A 13,867-nucleotide genomic window follows, 5' to 3' on the forward strand; every position below is an offset into this window, starting at 1 on the left:
TTCCTTCTGAAACTATTCCAAACAATAGAAAAAGAGGGAATTCTCCCTAACTCATTTTATGAGGCCAAGCATCATCCTGATCCAAAACCTGCAGACACACAACAAAAAAAGAAAATTTCAGGCCAATATCCCTGATGAACATCGATGCGAAAATCCTCAATAAAATACTGGCAAACCAAATCCAGCACCACACCAAAAGGCTTATACACCACGATCAAGTTGGCTTAATCCCTGGGGTGCAAGGCTGGTTCAACATATGCAAACCAATAAATGTAATCCATCACATAAACAGAACCAATGACAAAAACCACATGACTATCTCAATAGATGCAGAAAAGGCCTTCGACAAAATTCAACACCCCTTCATGCTAAAAACTCTCAGTCAACTAGGTATTGATGGAACGTATCTTAAACTAATAAGGGCTATTTATGACAGACCCACAGCCGGTATCATACTTAATGGGCAAAAACTAAGCATTCCCTTTGAAAACTGGCACAAGACAAGGATGCCTTTTCTCACCACCCCTATTCAACGTAGTATTGGAAGTTCTGGCCAGGGAAATCAGGCAAGAGAAAGAAAGAAAGGGTATTCAGATAGGAAAGGAGGAAGTCAAATTGTCTCTGTTTGCAGATAACATGATAGTATATTTAGAAAACCCCACCGTCTCAGCCCAAAATCTCCTTAAGCTGATAAGCAACTTCAGCAAAGTCTCAGGGTACAAAATCAGTGTACAGAAATCACAAGCGTTCCTATACACCAATAAAAGAGGGCCAAATCATGAGTAACTCTCATTCATAATTGCTACAAAGAGAACAGAATGCCTAGGAATCCAACTTACAAGGGATGTAAAGGACCTCTTCAAGGAGAACTACAAACCACTGCTCAATGAAATAAAAGAGGACACAAACGAATGGAAGAACATTCCATTTTTATGGATAGGAAGAATCAATATCGTGAAAATGGCCATACTGCCCAAAGTAATCTATAGATTCAGTGCTGTCCCCATCAAGCTACTGTTGACTTTCCTCACACAATTGGAAAAAGCTACTTTAAACTTCATATAGAACCACAAAAGAGCCCATGTAGCCAAGACAACTGTAAGCAAAAAGAACAAGGCTGGAGGCATCACACTATCTGAACCTGACTTCAAACTATACTATGAGGCTGCAGTAACCAAAACAGCATGGTACTGGTACCAAAACAGATACATAAACCAGTGGAACAGAAGAGAGACCTCAGAAATAACACCACACATCCACAACCATCTGATCTTTTACAAACCTGACAAAAACAAGCAGTGGAGAAAGGATTCCCTATTTAATAAATGGTGTTGGGAAAACTGGCCAGCCATATGCAGAAAACTGAAACCGGACCCCTTCCTTACACCTTATGCAAAAATTAACTCAAGATGGATTAAAGAGACTTAAAAGTAAGACCTAAAACCATAAAAATCCTAGAAGAAAACCTAGGCAATACCATTCAGGACATATGCGTGGGCGAAGACTTCATGTCTAAAACACCAAAAGCAGTGGCAACAAAAGCCAAAATTGACACATGGGATCTAATTAAACTAAAGAGTTTCTGCAGAGCAAAAGAAACTATCATCAGAGTGAACAGGCAACATACAGAATGGGAGAAAAGTTTTGCAATCTTTTGCAATCTATCTGACAAAGGGCTAATATCCAGAATCTACAATGAATTTAAATTTACAAGAAAAAACCAACCCCATCAAAAAGTGGGCGAAGACTGTAAACAGACACTTCTTAAAAGAAGACATTTATGCAGCCAACAAACATGAAAAAAAGCTCATCACTGGTCATTAGAGAAATGCAAATCAAAACCACAATGAGATACCATCTCATGCCCGTTAGAATGTTGATCATTAAAAAGTCAGGAAACGACAGATGCTGGAGAGGATGTGGAGAAATAGGAACACTTTTACACTGTTGGGGAATGTATATTAGTTCAGCCATTGTGGAAGACAGTGTGGTGATTCTCCAGGGACCTAGAACTAGAAATACCATTTGACCCAGCAATCCCATTATTGGGTATCTACCCAAAGGGCTATAAATCATTCTATAAAGACACATACACGCATGTGTTTATTACAGCACTATTCACAATAGCAAAGACTTGGAGCCAACCGAAATGTCCATCGATGATAGACTGGAAAAAGAAAATGTGGCACATATACAACATGGAATACTGTGCAGCCGTAAAAAAGGATGAGTTCATGTCCTTTGCAGGGACGTGGATGAAGCTGGAAGCCATCATTCTTAGCAAACTAACACAAGAACAGAAAACCAAACACCACATGTTCTCACTCACAAGTGGGAATTGAACAATGAGAACACATGGACATACAGAGGGGAACATCACACACCGGGGCCTTTAGGGGGTTGGGCGGCTAGGGGAGGGATAGCATTAGGAGACATACCTAATATAGGTGACAGGTTGATGGGTGCAGCAAACCACCATGGCACGTGTATACCTGTGTAACAGAACTGCACGTTCTACACAAGTACCCCAGAGCTTAAAGGATAAAAAAAAAAAAGTTTTTTTCAACAAAGGATACTAGACCTACTGGATATTTACAGAGAAAGAAAAAGTGAACTTTAATCTTTTAACTCACACCATCGCCATAATTAACTTAAAATGGACAATAATAAATAGGCTCATATCTAAAAGTTAAAGGTGTAAAACCTTTAGAACCAATCTTTTCATAGAAATACTTGCAAACTGGACAAAGTTTTAAAATGCCAGAAACACATACTATGAAAGAAAAAATGAGGCTGGGCGCAGTGGTTCACACCTATAATTCTAACACTTCAGGAGCCTACCGTGGGAGGATCACTTGAGACTAGGAGTTTGAAATTAGCCTGGGAAACATAGTGAGACCCTGTATCTACAAAAAATAATAATAAATTAGCTAGTTGTGGTGGTGTGTGCCTATACTCCCAGCTACTTGGGAGGATGAGGCCAGAGGGTGGCTTGAGCCCAGGAGGTCAAGACTGCAGTGACCCATGATTGGACCACTAACTGCACTCCAGCATGGGCGACAGAGTCATACCCTATCTCAAAAAAGAAAAAATCATCATTTCGACCTCATCAGAATTAAAAACTTAGGCTTTTCAAAAGAAACCATTAATAAAAGGAAAAGGTAAACCAGGACCAGGCTAAAAATATTTGCAGCACATAACAGAGAACTCTTAAAACTGAATAATGAGGCCGAGCGCAGTAGCTCACGCCTGTAATCCCAGCACTTTGGGAGGCCGAGGTGGGCGGATCACAAGGTCAGGAGATCGAGACCATGGTGAAACCCCGTCTCTACTAAAATACAAAAAATTAGCCGGGCACGGTGGCAGGCGCCTGTAGTCCCAGCTGCTCGGGAGGCTGAGGCAGGAGAATGGCGTGAACCCGGGAGGCGGAGCTTGCAGTGAGCCAAGATTGCGCCACTGCACTCCAGCCTGGGCGACAGAGCGAGACTCTGCCTCAAAAAAACAAACACACACACCAAAAAAACTGAATAATGAGACAGACATCCCAGTTAAAAAAACTTTCCACAGACATTTACAAAAGAAGATACCTAATTGTACACCAAGTAAATGGAAAGATGATCAACATTATTCATCATTAGGGAAATGCAAATTAAAACTAAAAATGCATTTATGGGAGAATATATATCATATAGGAGAAGTCCTATTCATTTCTTTTAAGTTACTGTATATTTAGCTGGCTCTTTAATAAAAATCATATTTGACATCAATTTAAACTGCTGGTGACTTTGATAGTTTTACTAAAGCACTTCCCCCCCTCTTATTTGTGGCTGTGATGTTTGTGGATCAAGATGCAAAATAGTGGCTCCTAAATGTGAGGGTGCTTAAAAATGCAGGTTTCTGGGGTCCATTCTGCTTACAAGGAATTAGATTCTGGAGGTGGGGCCCTAGAATCTGCATTTCCACAAGCATTGTAGGTGTTTATGATGCAGGTAGATCACAAGCAATTGTTGTAAAAATGCTGGACCAAAGAGTATCTGTTGTTTAGGTAGTAGTTGATCCTAGGAAAGCATTTGAAACTCCCAGAGACCCAAGAAGCCCATATGTCTGATTTGGGAGTTTCCTGCTCAACTTTGACCTGACAGTTCGACAAGCAGTATGACCATTTCCCGCAAGATTTCTCGTGTCTCTTCAGCTGTTTCCTAGCTTGAAACAGAAAATAGTCTTCGTTCATCTCCATATAAATAAGATTTTAGTGAAAATTTATTAAACCAATTGAATTGAGACTTCAGAACATATATAATCATTGCAGAAAGCATAAAATAATGCAATATACTATCATAATGTCTCAGATTTTGTTGCTCTGAAATTGTCAAAGGGTGAGCCCAGCACACTGGCGTGCTACACCTGTAGTCCCAGCTACTCAGGAGACCAGCTTGGGCAACACAGTGAGACCCCTGTCTCTCAAAAATAGTAATAGTAATAATTTTAAAAATCAGGAAAAAAACTACAATGACATTAGCAAAGGCTACCATTCTTTATATTGCAACTTCCCCCGTTTGACAACATTACATATTTGCAGACATTTGCTTTCTGTTAATAAAGCACTAAACAGTGCCATGCCCTTTCTAAATAAACATGGGTAGCAACCATTTGAATCAGCTGTGGAGACATGACAGCTGTGTTACTGCATTTTTGGCTTGGTTAACATAGGATTGTACCTGTGTCAGCTTGTATTGTACTCACTCGGGTATTAAACTGTTCCTTAGATATAGATCTGCTATTGTTTTGAAAATATGCTTTATTTATGAGGGAATCATATTTGATGTAGTGTTTCCTCTGTCTCATTCTGTGAGCACTTTGTAAATATCACAGTACAGTTGCTGGACATCACATCTTTGAAGCATTTTACAGGAGATCTTAGCACAAGACATAAAAAATAAAATCTAAGGATTTGAAAGGAGGAATCAAATTGTTACTTGCAGATGATTTGTCTGTAGTGATCATCCGAGATAGTGCTCATTTTGGCAGCACATGTAGCAACAGCGGAAAATCAGGGGAGAATCTAAACAATTAGAGTTAAACTCACCAAGGTGACTAAGATCAGTATGTGAAAATCAGTAACTTTTTAATATAAACAATATCCATGACATCTCCATCTAGATAAGACATCTGAATTTAAATGTCTAAAACAATACCCTTGAAAATCTACCTCTTCCCACTTCCAGCCCATTCCTCCCACGTCATGACTGTGTATCCAGTGAAAATCTTAGAATGAGTTACCCTTGATTCCTCAAAATCAATCCATCAGCACAACCAGTTTTCTCAAGCTTCCAAATAATATTCAGAAACCAGCCACTGCTTGCTACTCTCCCTTGTAGCCACCCTGGATCGTAGCTGCCATCGCCAGTTGCCTGGAGCACTCCAGGACTTCCCTGCTTCCCACTGTTGGGCTCCTACAGGAGCTTCCTTGGTTCTTGACAAAGTAGCTAGAATTAACCGTTTAATATGTGTCAGATCATGCTACTCCTTGCTCAAAAACACTGTAGTTTGTTACACTGAGAATAATCCATGCTCCTACAAGGAGACCTGGCTCTTGTACCTGTGAGCTCAGCTCCTACCTCCTACTCCTCCCTCACTGCACAATGGTCACTTAAGCCTCCTTTTTCAACTCACCAAATACATTCCTAACTTACTTTCCCTAAATCTCTGCCGTTCAGGTCTTGGCACTAGTGTCCCTCCTCAGAGAGGCATTTTTGGTGTTTGATTTTTCTTTATACACACATCTTCACCTAATATATTCAACTTCTGATCCCCCGACTAGGATGTTAGTGCCATGACAGCAACCGCTTTTCTTTATTCCTCACTGTAGCCCCAGCCAATAGACAGTACCTGGCATACAGTACACATTCACACATTTGTATTCAGTGGATGGGGTATATACTTTTTTTACCCCACCTGGCCACTTCGGACATTTCCGTTTGTAATTTGCAGAACAGCCTCTTGGCTCTGTGAGAGAAAAACACTGTCTTAATCTCCTTTTCCTCCAACATCTAAACAGTCCATGTAATTAATATATAGGAATTATATATTATATGTAGGAATATATATTACATTATAGAAATATATAGGAATATAGGAATATAATATTTTATAGGAATTAATGACATACGGTTATGCCTTATGCTTTATTTTTACGTTATTAAGATTTATGTAAATTTGAGTTTCATGCTAATAAAACTGATGAGCTGAGGAGCATCTCTTGTTTTAAAGGAGCCAAAGAGTAGTGCTGTTATATCTCGTCTCAGAAGGGGAGAAAGCAAGAAGGAATACATGCCGACACTGTGTTGCAAGGAATTGTGCCTTCATTTCCCGGTGTCTTTAGTTTCGTTCTTTAGTAAAATGTGATCTTACATTTGGTGCTGTTGCTTTGTTGTTGTTGTTGTTGTCTTTTCTGTTCAACATATGCAGAGGGGTTCTCAGGCTACACAAAATGTTCTAAATTGGTAGGGCTAAAAACATGTTTGGATTTTATTACCTTCGGCTAAATTATTCTACTACTCAGATGATTTAATCTTTACAGAATTGAATTAAAGCCAAATTTCCTCCATATTATAAATGTCCTTGTCTATTTCTAATTATTTCCTACGTCTCCTAAATCCTAGATATTTCCTCTTATTTCTGAATCCTGAATGAAATTACTATATCATTTCAAAGCTTATGTTACTATGAATTTCAGTGATGATGGAAATAAAGTAGCCTAACAAAATGGGTTTTGCTCTGACATCATTTCCTAGAACAAAAACATCAAAATCTACTATTCTGAAACTTAGTGGCTGACTGAATTTCTGACTTTCTCAGTATATAAACACTTTAGGCATGTGAACTACCTCCCCCCTCACCAAAGGTCATTTATGTTTTATATCAGTGTCAGCCCCTGATGATATCTGAGGTTTGCTATTCGGAAATCTGTTTTATTGAGAAGTTCTGGTATCAGGTGGGTTAGTTAGAAGAGGCTACTGAAATATTGAGGCCAGGACATGAGAGATCAGTTCTGGTGTATTCCAAACTTTCAGATGAAATAGATTTATCAGTTCTTGGAACTTTCTATCTCAAATTTGTTTTTGTTTAGTCCTTTGCCACTCTAATTACAATATGATCGTGATTTTTGCCTTCATATATTGTCTGCTAAATGTATGTTGTATTAACTCTTTATTCATCATACATGTATCAAAAAATCCAAGTGAGCTATTAAAGTATGTCGTTACCAATTATAACAACCAAATAAATTCAACATTCAGTCTGCCCGAGCATTTTCTATTTTCATATCCTTTGAAGAAGAAAAATACTCCCACTTTTTCATTTTCTAAAATGCAATCTTTATTGGTTTCCACTACCTTAAAAAGTAACATATTTCTGATAGATGGTTAGAGCCAATTTTTCTTAAAAAAATGCATTGTTATGACCAAAGTCAACTGCCTGTATAGAGTTTGGGGAAACATATGTTTTGAAGAATTGCTTCTTATGTTGTTTTCTTTTTATTCACAGTATATCTCTCTACCGGGGGAATTGCAGGCCCATACGATTTGAGCCACCAATGCTGGATTTCCATGAACAGTAAGTTTAAAATTTTTGGATTTCCCATTAAACTATTATATGTATTTTATGTGCATTTGTCTTGTCTTTTGCCTGTGTTATATCTATATGGGAGAGTTACATGTTCTAGTCATCAGGAAAACAAATGATACTGAATGCAGTTTGAAAATGGGAAGCAAGTATCTGTTAGGAATCTAACATACAATATTTTAGGAGTCTAACATACAGTGTTTTTAAAGCTTGAGAAATACTCTCATGTTGCAGTCTCTGGTTCAGAGAATCTTTGGAAATGGCAAAGAACTTACCAGGCCGGGCGCGGTGGCTCAAGCCTGTAATCCCAGCACCTTGGGAGGTCGAGACGGGCGGATCATGAGGTCAGGAGTTCGAGATCATCCTGGCTAACACGGTGAAACCCCGTCTCTACTAAAAAATACAAAAAACTAGCCGGGCGAGGTGGCGGGCACCTGTAGTCCCAGCTGCTCGGGAGGCTGAGGCAGGAGAATGGCGTGAACCCGGGAGGCAGAGCTTGCAGTGAGCTGAGATCCGGCCACTGCACTCCAGCCTGGGCGACAGAGCGAGACTCCGCCTCAAAAAAAAAAAAAAAAAAAAAAAACTTACTGTTAGCTGTTTTGATTAGCACTTCATTTTTACTTTTACTATTTAAAAATCTTCTTGTGAACAAAATATATTCTACTTGTTTAATATATGTGCTTTTAATGTACAAGCTCTTACACATCACCAAATAGTAGTATCACCAACCCAAAATGGCAAGTAAAAGCAAATGCACAGACAGACATGGTTCAGTCACAGAACTGCCTTGATGAGCTAAGCAAACCACTGCACACCCTCCCCCAAGCAGGAGAGACCCCCTAGCCTCTAAGCAGCTAATACAGCCAAGAGCCAGCAAAGCAGCTGCGTACCTGCACTCAGCACCTAAGAAAGAGCCCCACAGTGTTCCCCCAAGATATTTCCTTGGCTTGCCCAGTGGCCCTGCACCTGAATCAGGGCCTGAAAATCAGCCCTGTGGGCAGCCACCAGCAGACACACCTCCATACCAGCTGAGCAGCTCTGTGCCTGTGTCTCAGGCCTAAGAAATAGCCCTCTGGGTGGCCCCTAGCAAACATGTACCCACGCCAGCCAAGCAGCCTTGTGCTCACATCCTGGACCTGAGAAGCGGCTGCATAGGCTGCCCCTGGCAGACACATCCTCAGGCCAGCTGAGCAGACTTGCACCTGTGTCCTGGACCTGAGAAGCAGCCCCATAGGCTGCCCCTGGCAGACACGCTTCACAGCCATCTAAACACCCATGCGTCTGTTCCCCCACCCTGAGAAACAGCCCCATGGGCCACCCCAAGCCAGCGACACCCAAGCCATCTGAGAAGCCATGAGACTGCATCCCAAGCCTGGAAAACAACCCTGCGGGCCATCCCTGGCAAACACACTCCCAGTTCAGCTGAGCAGCCTCAATGGGCTCCCAAATGTCCCTTCACAGATTGTCCAAAAAGAGTTTTTTCATCCTGCTGAGTCAAAAGAAAGTTTTAACTCCGTGACATAAATCCACATTTCACAAAGTAGTTTCACAGATAGCTAGGCCTGAGAAACAGCCCTTTGGGCTACTCCTGGCAGGCACACCCCCACGCCATTGAACTAAACACGTGCTTGTGCTCCTGCCCAGAGTAACAGCCCTGTGGTGTAGAGCCAGACCCTAAGTTGGCTAGATTCCAAGCTGCCTAATCCACTGTGGATGCACACATCCCTGACCTGAGAAAGCCTTGTGAGCCCACCCTCAACAAAGCTGCACCACGCCACCACAGACTCTCTCAGCCTAGGCTACTGAGATACTTGCAGACGTCAGGTGTGACTCACAACTGAGGAAAGTACACAGAGACTACACTACAGTGCCCACCTAGACACAGATGCACCAAAGCCAATGCACCCCACCAATCTGACACTCCAAGACTCATTTATATATATAAGTATTTCCCTGTGAAATGTACTCCATAAAATTGGAAGAAATGACTTTTCTACCAGATGTATAGAAATCAACATGGGGACACATCAAATATAGAAAAGGAAATATGACACCTCCAAAGGAAAACAATAATTCTCAGTAACAGACTCCAGTCATAAGAAAATATACTAAATGCCAGAGAGAGAATTCAAAATAATCTTAAAGAATCTCAGTGAGATACAAAACACACAGTTCAGCAAAATCAAGAAAACAATTTATGATTTGAATAAGAAATTCAACAAAGAGATAGGTAACATAAAGAACCAAACAGAAATCCCAGAGCTGACGAATTCAATGAGTGAAATAAAAAATACAATCAAGAGCTTCAACAACAGACTAAACCAAGCAGAAGAATTTCTGAACTTGAAGACAGATCTTTTGAAATAACACAGGCAGACAAAAAAAAAAAGGGTGAAGAAAGCCTACAGGATGTATTATATACCATGAAGTGAGCAAATATGGTCATTCCAGAAGGAGAAGAGAAAGGAGAAAGGTGTATAAAACATACTTAATGAAATATAGTATCAGAAAACTTCCCAAGTCTTGAAATTCGAGATGGACATCCAGGTCCAATAAACTCAATTCCAGTTAGAGTCAGCCCAAACAGGTTATCTCTGAGGCACATTATAGTCAAATTACCAGATGTTAAAGGCGAAGAATTGTAAAAGCAGCAAGAGAAAAGTGTCAAGTCACATATAAGGGAATTCCCATTAAACTTAACATCAGATTTCTCAGCAGAAAACTTACAGGCAGGGAAAGAATGAAATGATATATTAAAAGTACTTAAAGTGGGGGTAGGGGGCCTGTGAGCCAAGAACACTATACCCTGCAGAGCTACATTTCAGAAATGAAAAAGGAGTAAAATCTTTCACAAACAAGCAGAAATGAAGGGAATTCGTGACTGCTAGACTGGCCTTACAAGAAATTCTCAAGGGAGGCCGGGCGCAGTGGCTCAAGCCTGTAATCCCAGCACTTTGGGAGGCCGAGACGGGCGGATCATGAGGTCAGGAGATCGAGACCATCCTGGCTAACACGGTGAAACCCCGTCTCTACTAAAAAAAAAATGCAAAAAACTAGCCGGGCGAGGTGGCGGGCGCCTGTAGTCTCAGCTACTTGGGAGGCTGAGGCAGGAGAATGGCGTAAACCCGGGAGGCGGAGCTTGCAGTGAGCTGAGATCCGGCCACTGCACTCCAGCCTGGGCGACAGAGCGAGACTCCGTCTCAACAACAACAACAACAACAAAAAAAAGAAATTCTCAAGGGAGTCTTATATCTGGAAATGAAAAAATAACCACCATTATGAAAACATGTGAAGCTATAAAATGCACTGGTAGAGTCCAGACACAAAGGAAAAAGAGTCAAACTGTATCAATGTGGAAAACCACCCAAACACAGAAAAACCATAAGAAAGGAAGTACAGAACAAAAGATAAAACATCCAGAGAACAATATGACAGGAACAAGTCTTTACCTATCAATAACCTTGAATGTAAATGGGTTCAGTTCCCCATTTAAAAGATATGGACTGGCTGAATGGATAATACACCCAACTATATACTGCCTATAAGAAACTCACCTCACCTGTAAAGTCATACAGACTGATAGTGAAGGGATAGAAAAAGATAATCCATCCAAATGGAAACCAAAAGCCAGCAGGAGTGGCATTAGTTATATCAGACCAAACAAGCATCAAGTGAAAAGCTGTAAAAAGCAACAAAGAAGGACATTATGAGATAAAAGGATCAGTTAAACAAGATAATATAACAGTTGGAAATATATATGCACCCAACACTAGAGCACCCAGAAATACAAAGCAACTATTAGATCTAAAGGGAGAAATAGACCCCAGTACAGTAATAGAATGGGGGATTTCAACAGCCCAAGACAGAAAATCAACAAAGAAGCATTGGATTTAAACTACACCATCAACCAAATGGACCTAACAGACACTTACAGAACATTTCACCAAACAGCTGCAGGATACCATTTCTTTCATCAACACATGACGCATTCTTCAGGATTGATTGTATGTTAGGACACAAAACAAATCTCAAAAAAATTTTTTTATTTAATTTTATCCACTATCTTATCTGACCACAGTGGAATTTAAAACTAGAAATCAGTAACAGGAGGAACATTCAAAACTACAAATACATGAAAATCAAACAACATGTTCCTGAATGACCAGTGGGTGAAGGAAGACATTAAATGGTAAACTAAAATATTTATTGAGACAAATGAAAATAGAAATACAACATACCGAAAGCAATATTAAGAGGCGAATTTATATAATAAATCCTACATCAGAAAACTAGAAAGGTTTCAAATAAACAACCTAATGATACATATTAAAGAACTAGAAAAGAGCAAACCAAAGCCTCAAAATTAGTGGAAGGAAATAAGATCAAACTAAATGAAATTGAGGCTCAAAATACCTACAAAAAATGGGGAACATCTGTATTTATTTGTTGAGTTATAAAAATTATCTCAATATACCATTTTTATAACCTGCTTTTTAAACTTAATATATTGTGCATACTTTAAAAAATTCCATTGAATTTTCTCTTATGTTATTTTATAGTATTAAAAACATCAAAATGTATGGGTATATTTGTTAAATTCACTTATTTTTAATTGTTTTAAACTTTGTATTTTGTGATCAGTGCTGAAACTGATGATTTAAACACAACCATGACTATTTGCTTTTCCTCAAGAGAGAGTCTTAATGAAAGGATATATAGAATATTAAAGTTTTAAGTTAACCTTTAGCCTCAGAACAGTTTGGTGTCATGAACAAGGAGCAACTTAAAGAAATAAAAGAATTAGTCTGTGACCAGTGAGGAAATAAATGGGATTTCTCGTAGAGACTGTTACTAGTCATAGAGAACCTGAAATCTCATGAGCTGAGAGAAATTGTGGAAGAAGCGTGAATAGATAGATGAACTCCAGTACAAGCAAGGGTCAGGTGACACAGTAAAGAAAATTTATTTGAAGCATAGTAAAGGAGTGTAGTTATATAAGACTGTTCCCCGAAGCAGCACATTTACATGCTGCTCCAAAATGGTGGAAAAAAACAAAAAAACTGCGACGGTCTTGAGTGTTTGTGTCCTCCCAAAATTCGTATGTTGAAACCCAATCTCTGATGTGATGGTGTTCAGAGGTGGAGCCTTAGGAGGTGTTTAGGTCCGGAGCGCAGACCTAATCTCACAAATGGGATGAGTGGCCTTGTAAGAGAGGCCCCATAGAGCTACTGTCCCCCTTCTACCATGTGAGGACCCAGCTAGAAGGTGTCACCTGTGACGCAGAAAGAAGCTCCACACCAGAACCCAACCAAGCCGACGCCACGATCTCAGATTTCCTAGCCTCTAGATTTATGGAAAATAACTTTGGCATCTATTCTGCTATAGCAGCCCAAAAGGACTGAGCCACCATTCTACTATTATTTAAAACTTTTCTGTATCAAGTCAGAGAACACCTAGTGGAGTTTATGTTTCACAAGTGTAGAAGTGGATCTGTAGATGTAGGGGTTGGGACAGGTGTGAACCAACGTGTGTAAGGGTTCAGAGAGGCAGAACCAGTCAGATTTTAAATGAATGTGTATGCATGTATACACGCACATGGATTTATAATAAGGAATTGGCTTATACAGTTGAGAGAGCTGGTTAAGCAAGCTCAAAGCCCACAGGGCCAGGCAGTCAGGAAGGAAGATAGCAGGCTGGAACCCAAAGGGCACACACTGAAGCTTCTTGTCCACAGATAGGTATCCAGGGAAGATCCTGAGGAAAGGAGAGAAATTGCAGGTCTAGCTGCTGTTTGAAGCCTCTTGACTGAGACAGGGCCTAAGCTTTCTTTGAAAGGGCTTCCCAGTGACTAAGACGGACTCACCTAGAATAATCATTTTTATTAACTTAAAATCAGCCTATTAGGGACTTTAATTATGTTTGCAAAATCTCTCCCAGCAGCACTTAGGTTAGTGTTTGAATAACTGGAAAAGGTATATTATGCTACAAAATAGCTGCTGTCTTCCTTTTCTCTTCTGGCTCTAAGGAGATAATATTACTTGTAACTCACCCTAACCAAAAACATACTAGAAAGGGAATTCTGGGGACTGTAGTTCAGCCCAGCCAAGTTGATATCACAAAGCTACCCCATAGATACAAACAAACAGTTTCCTAAATTTAGAACTTCTGACTAGAAAATTAAGAGAGATGTGGTTGAAAGAATTTGCTTAGCAATTTTAAGGTTCTTTTTTTTTTTTTTTTTTTT

The 13,867-nt window shown here is 39.9% G+C and overlaps 1 protein-coding gene across 2 annotated transcripts in view; it reads left to right on the forward strand.

The window, feature by feature from the left end:
- Nucleotides 1–13,867, forward strand: part of TMEM131 (transmembrane protein 131) — a 243,055-nt gene that overhangs the window by 102,177 nt on the left and 127,011 nt on the right. For both annotated transcript variants that reach the window (XM_023211442.2, XM_023211443.2), the window contains exon 4: nucleotides 7,546–7,614. In XM_023211442.2, the coding sequence (XP_023067210.1) occupies nucleotides 7,546–7,614 (69 nt within the window). The remainder of the gene's footprint in view (nucleotides 1–7,545; nucleotides 7,615–13,867) is intronic.

Source organism: Piliocolobus tephrosceles, chromosome 15 (genome assembly GCF_002776525.5).
Source record: "Piliocolobus tephrosceles isolate RC106 chromosome 15, ASM277652v3, whole genome shotgun sequence".
Lineage (NCBI taxonomy): Eukaryota > Metazoa > Chordata > Mammalia > Primates > Cercopithecidae > Piliocolobus > Piliocolobus tephrosceles.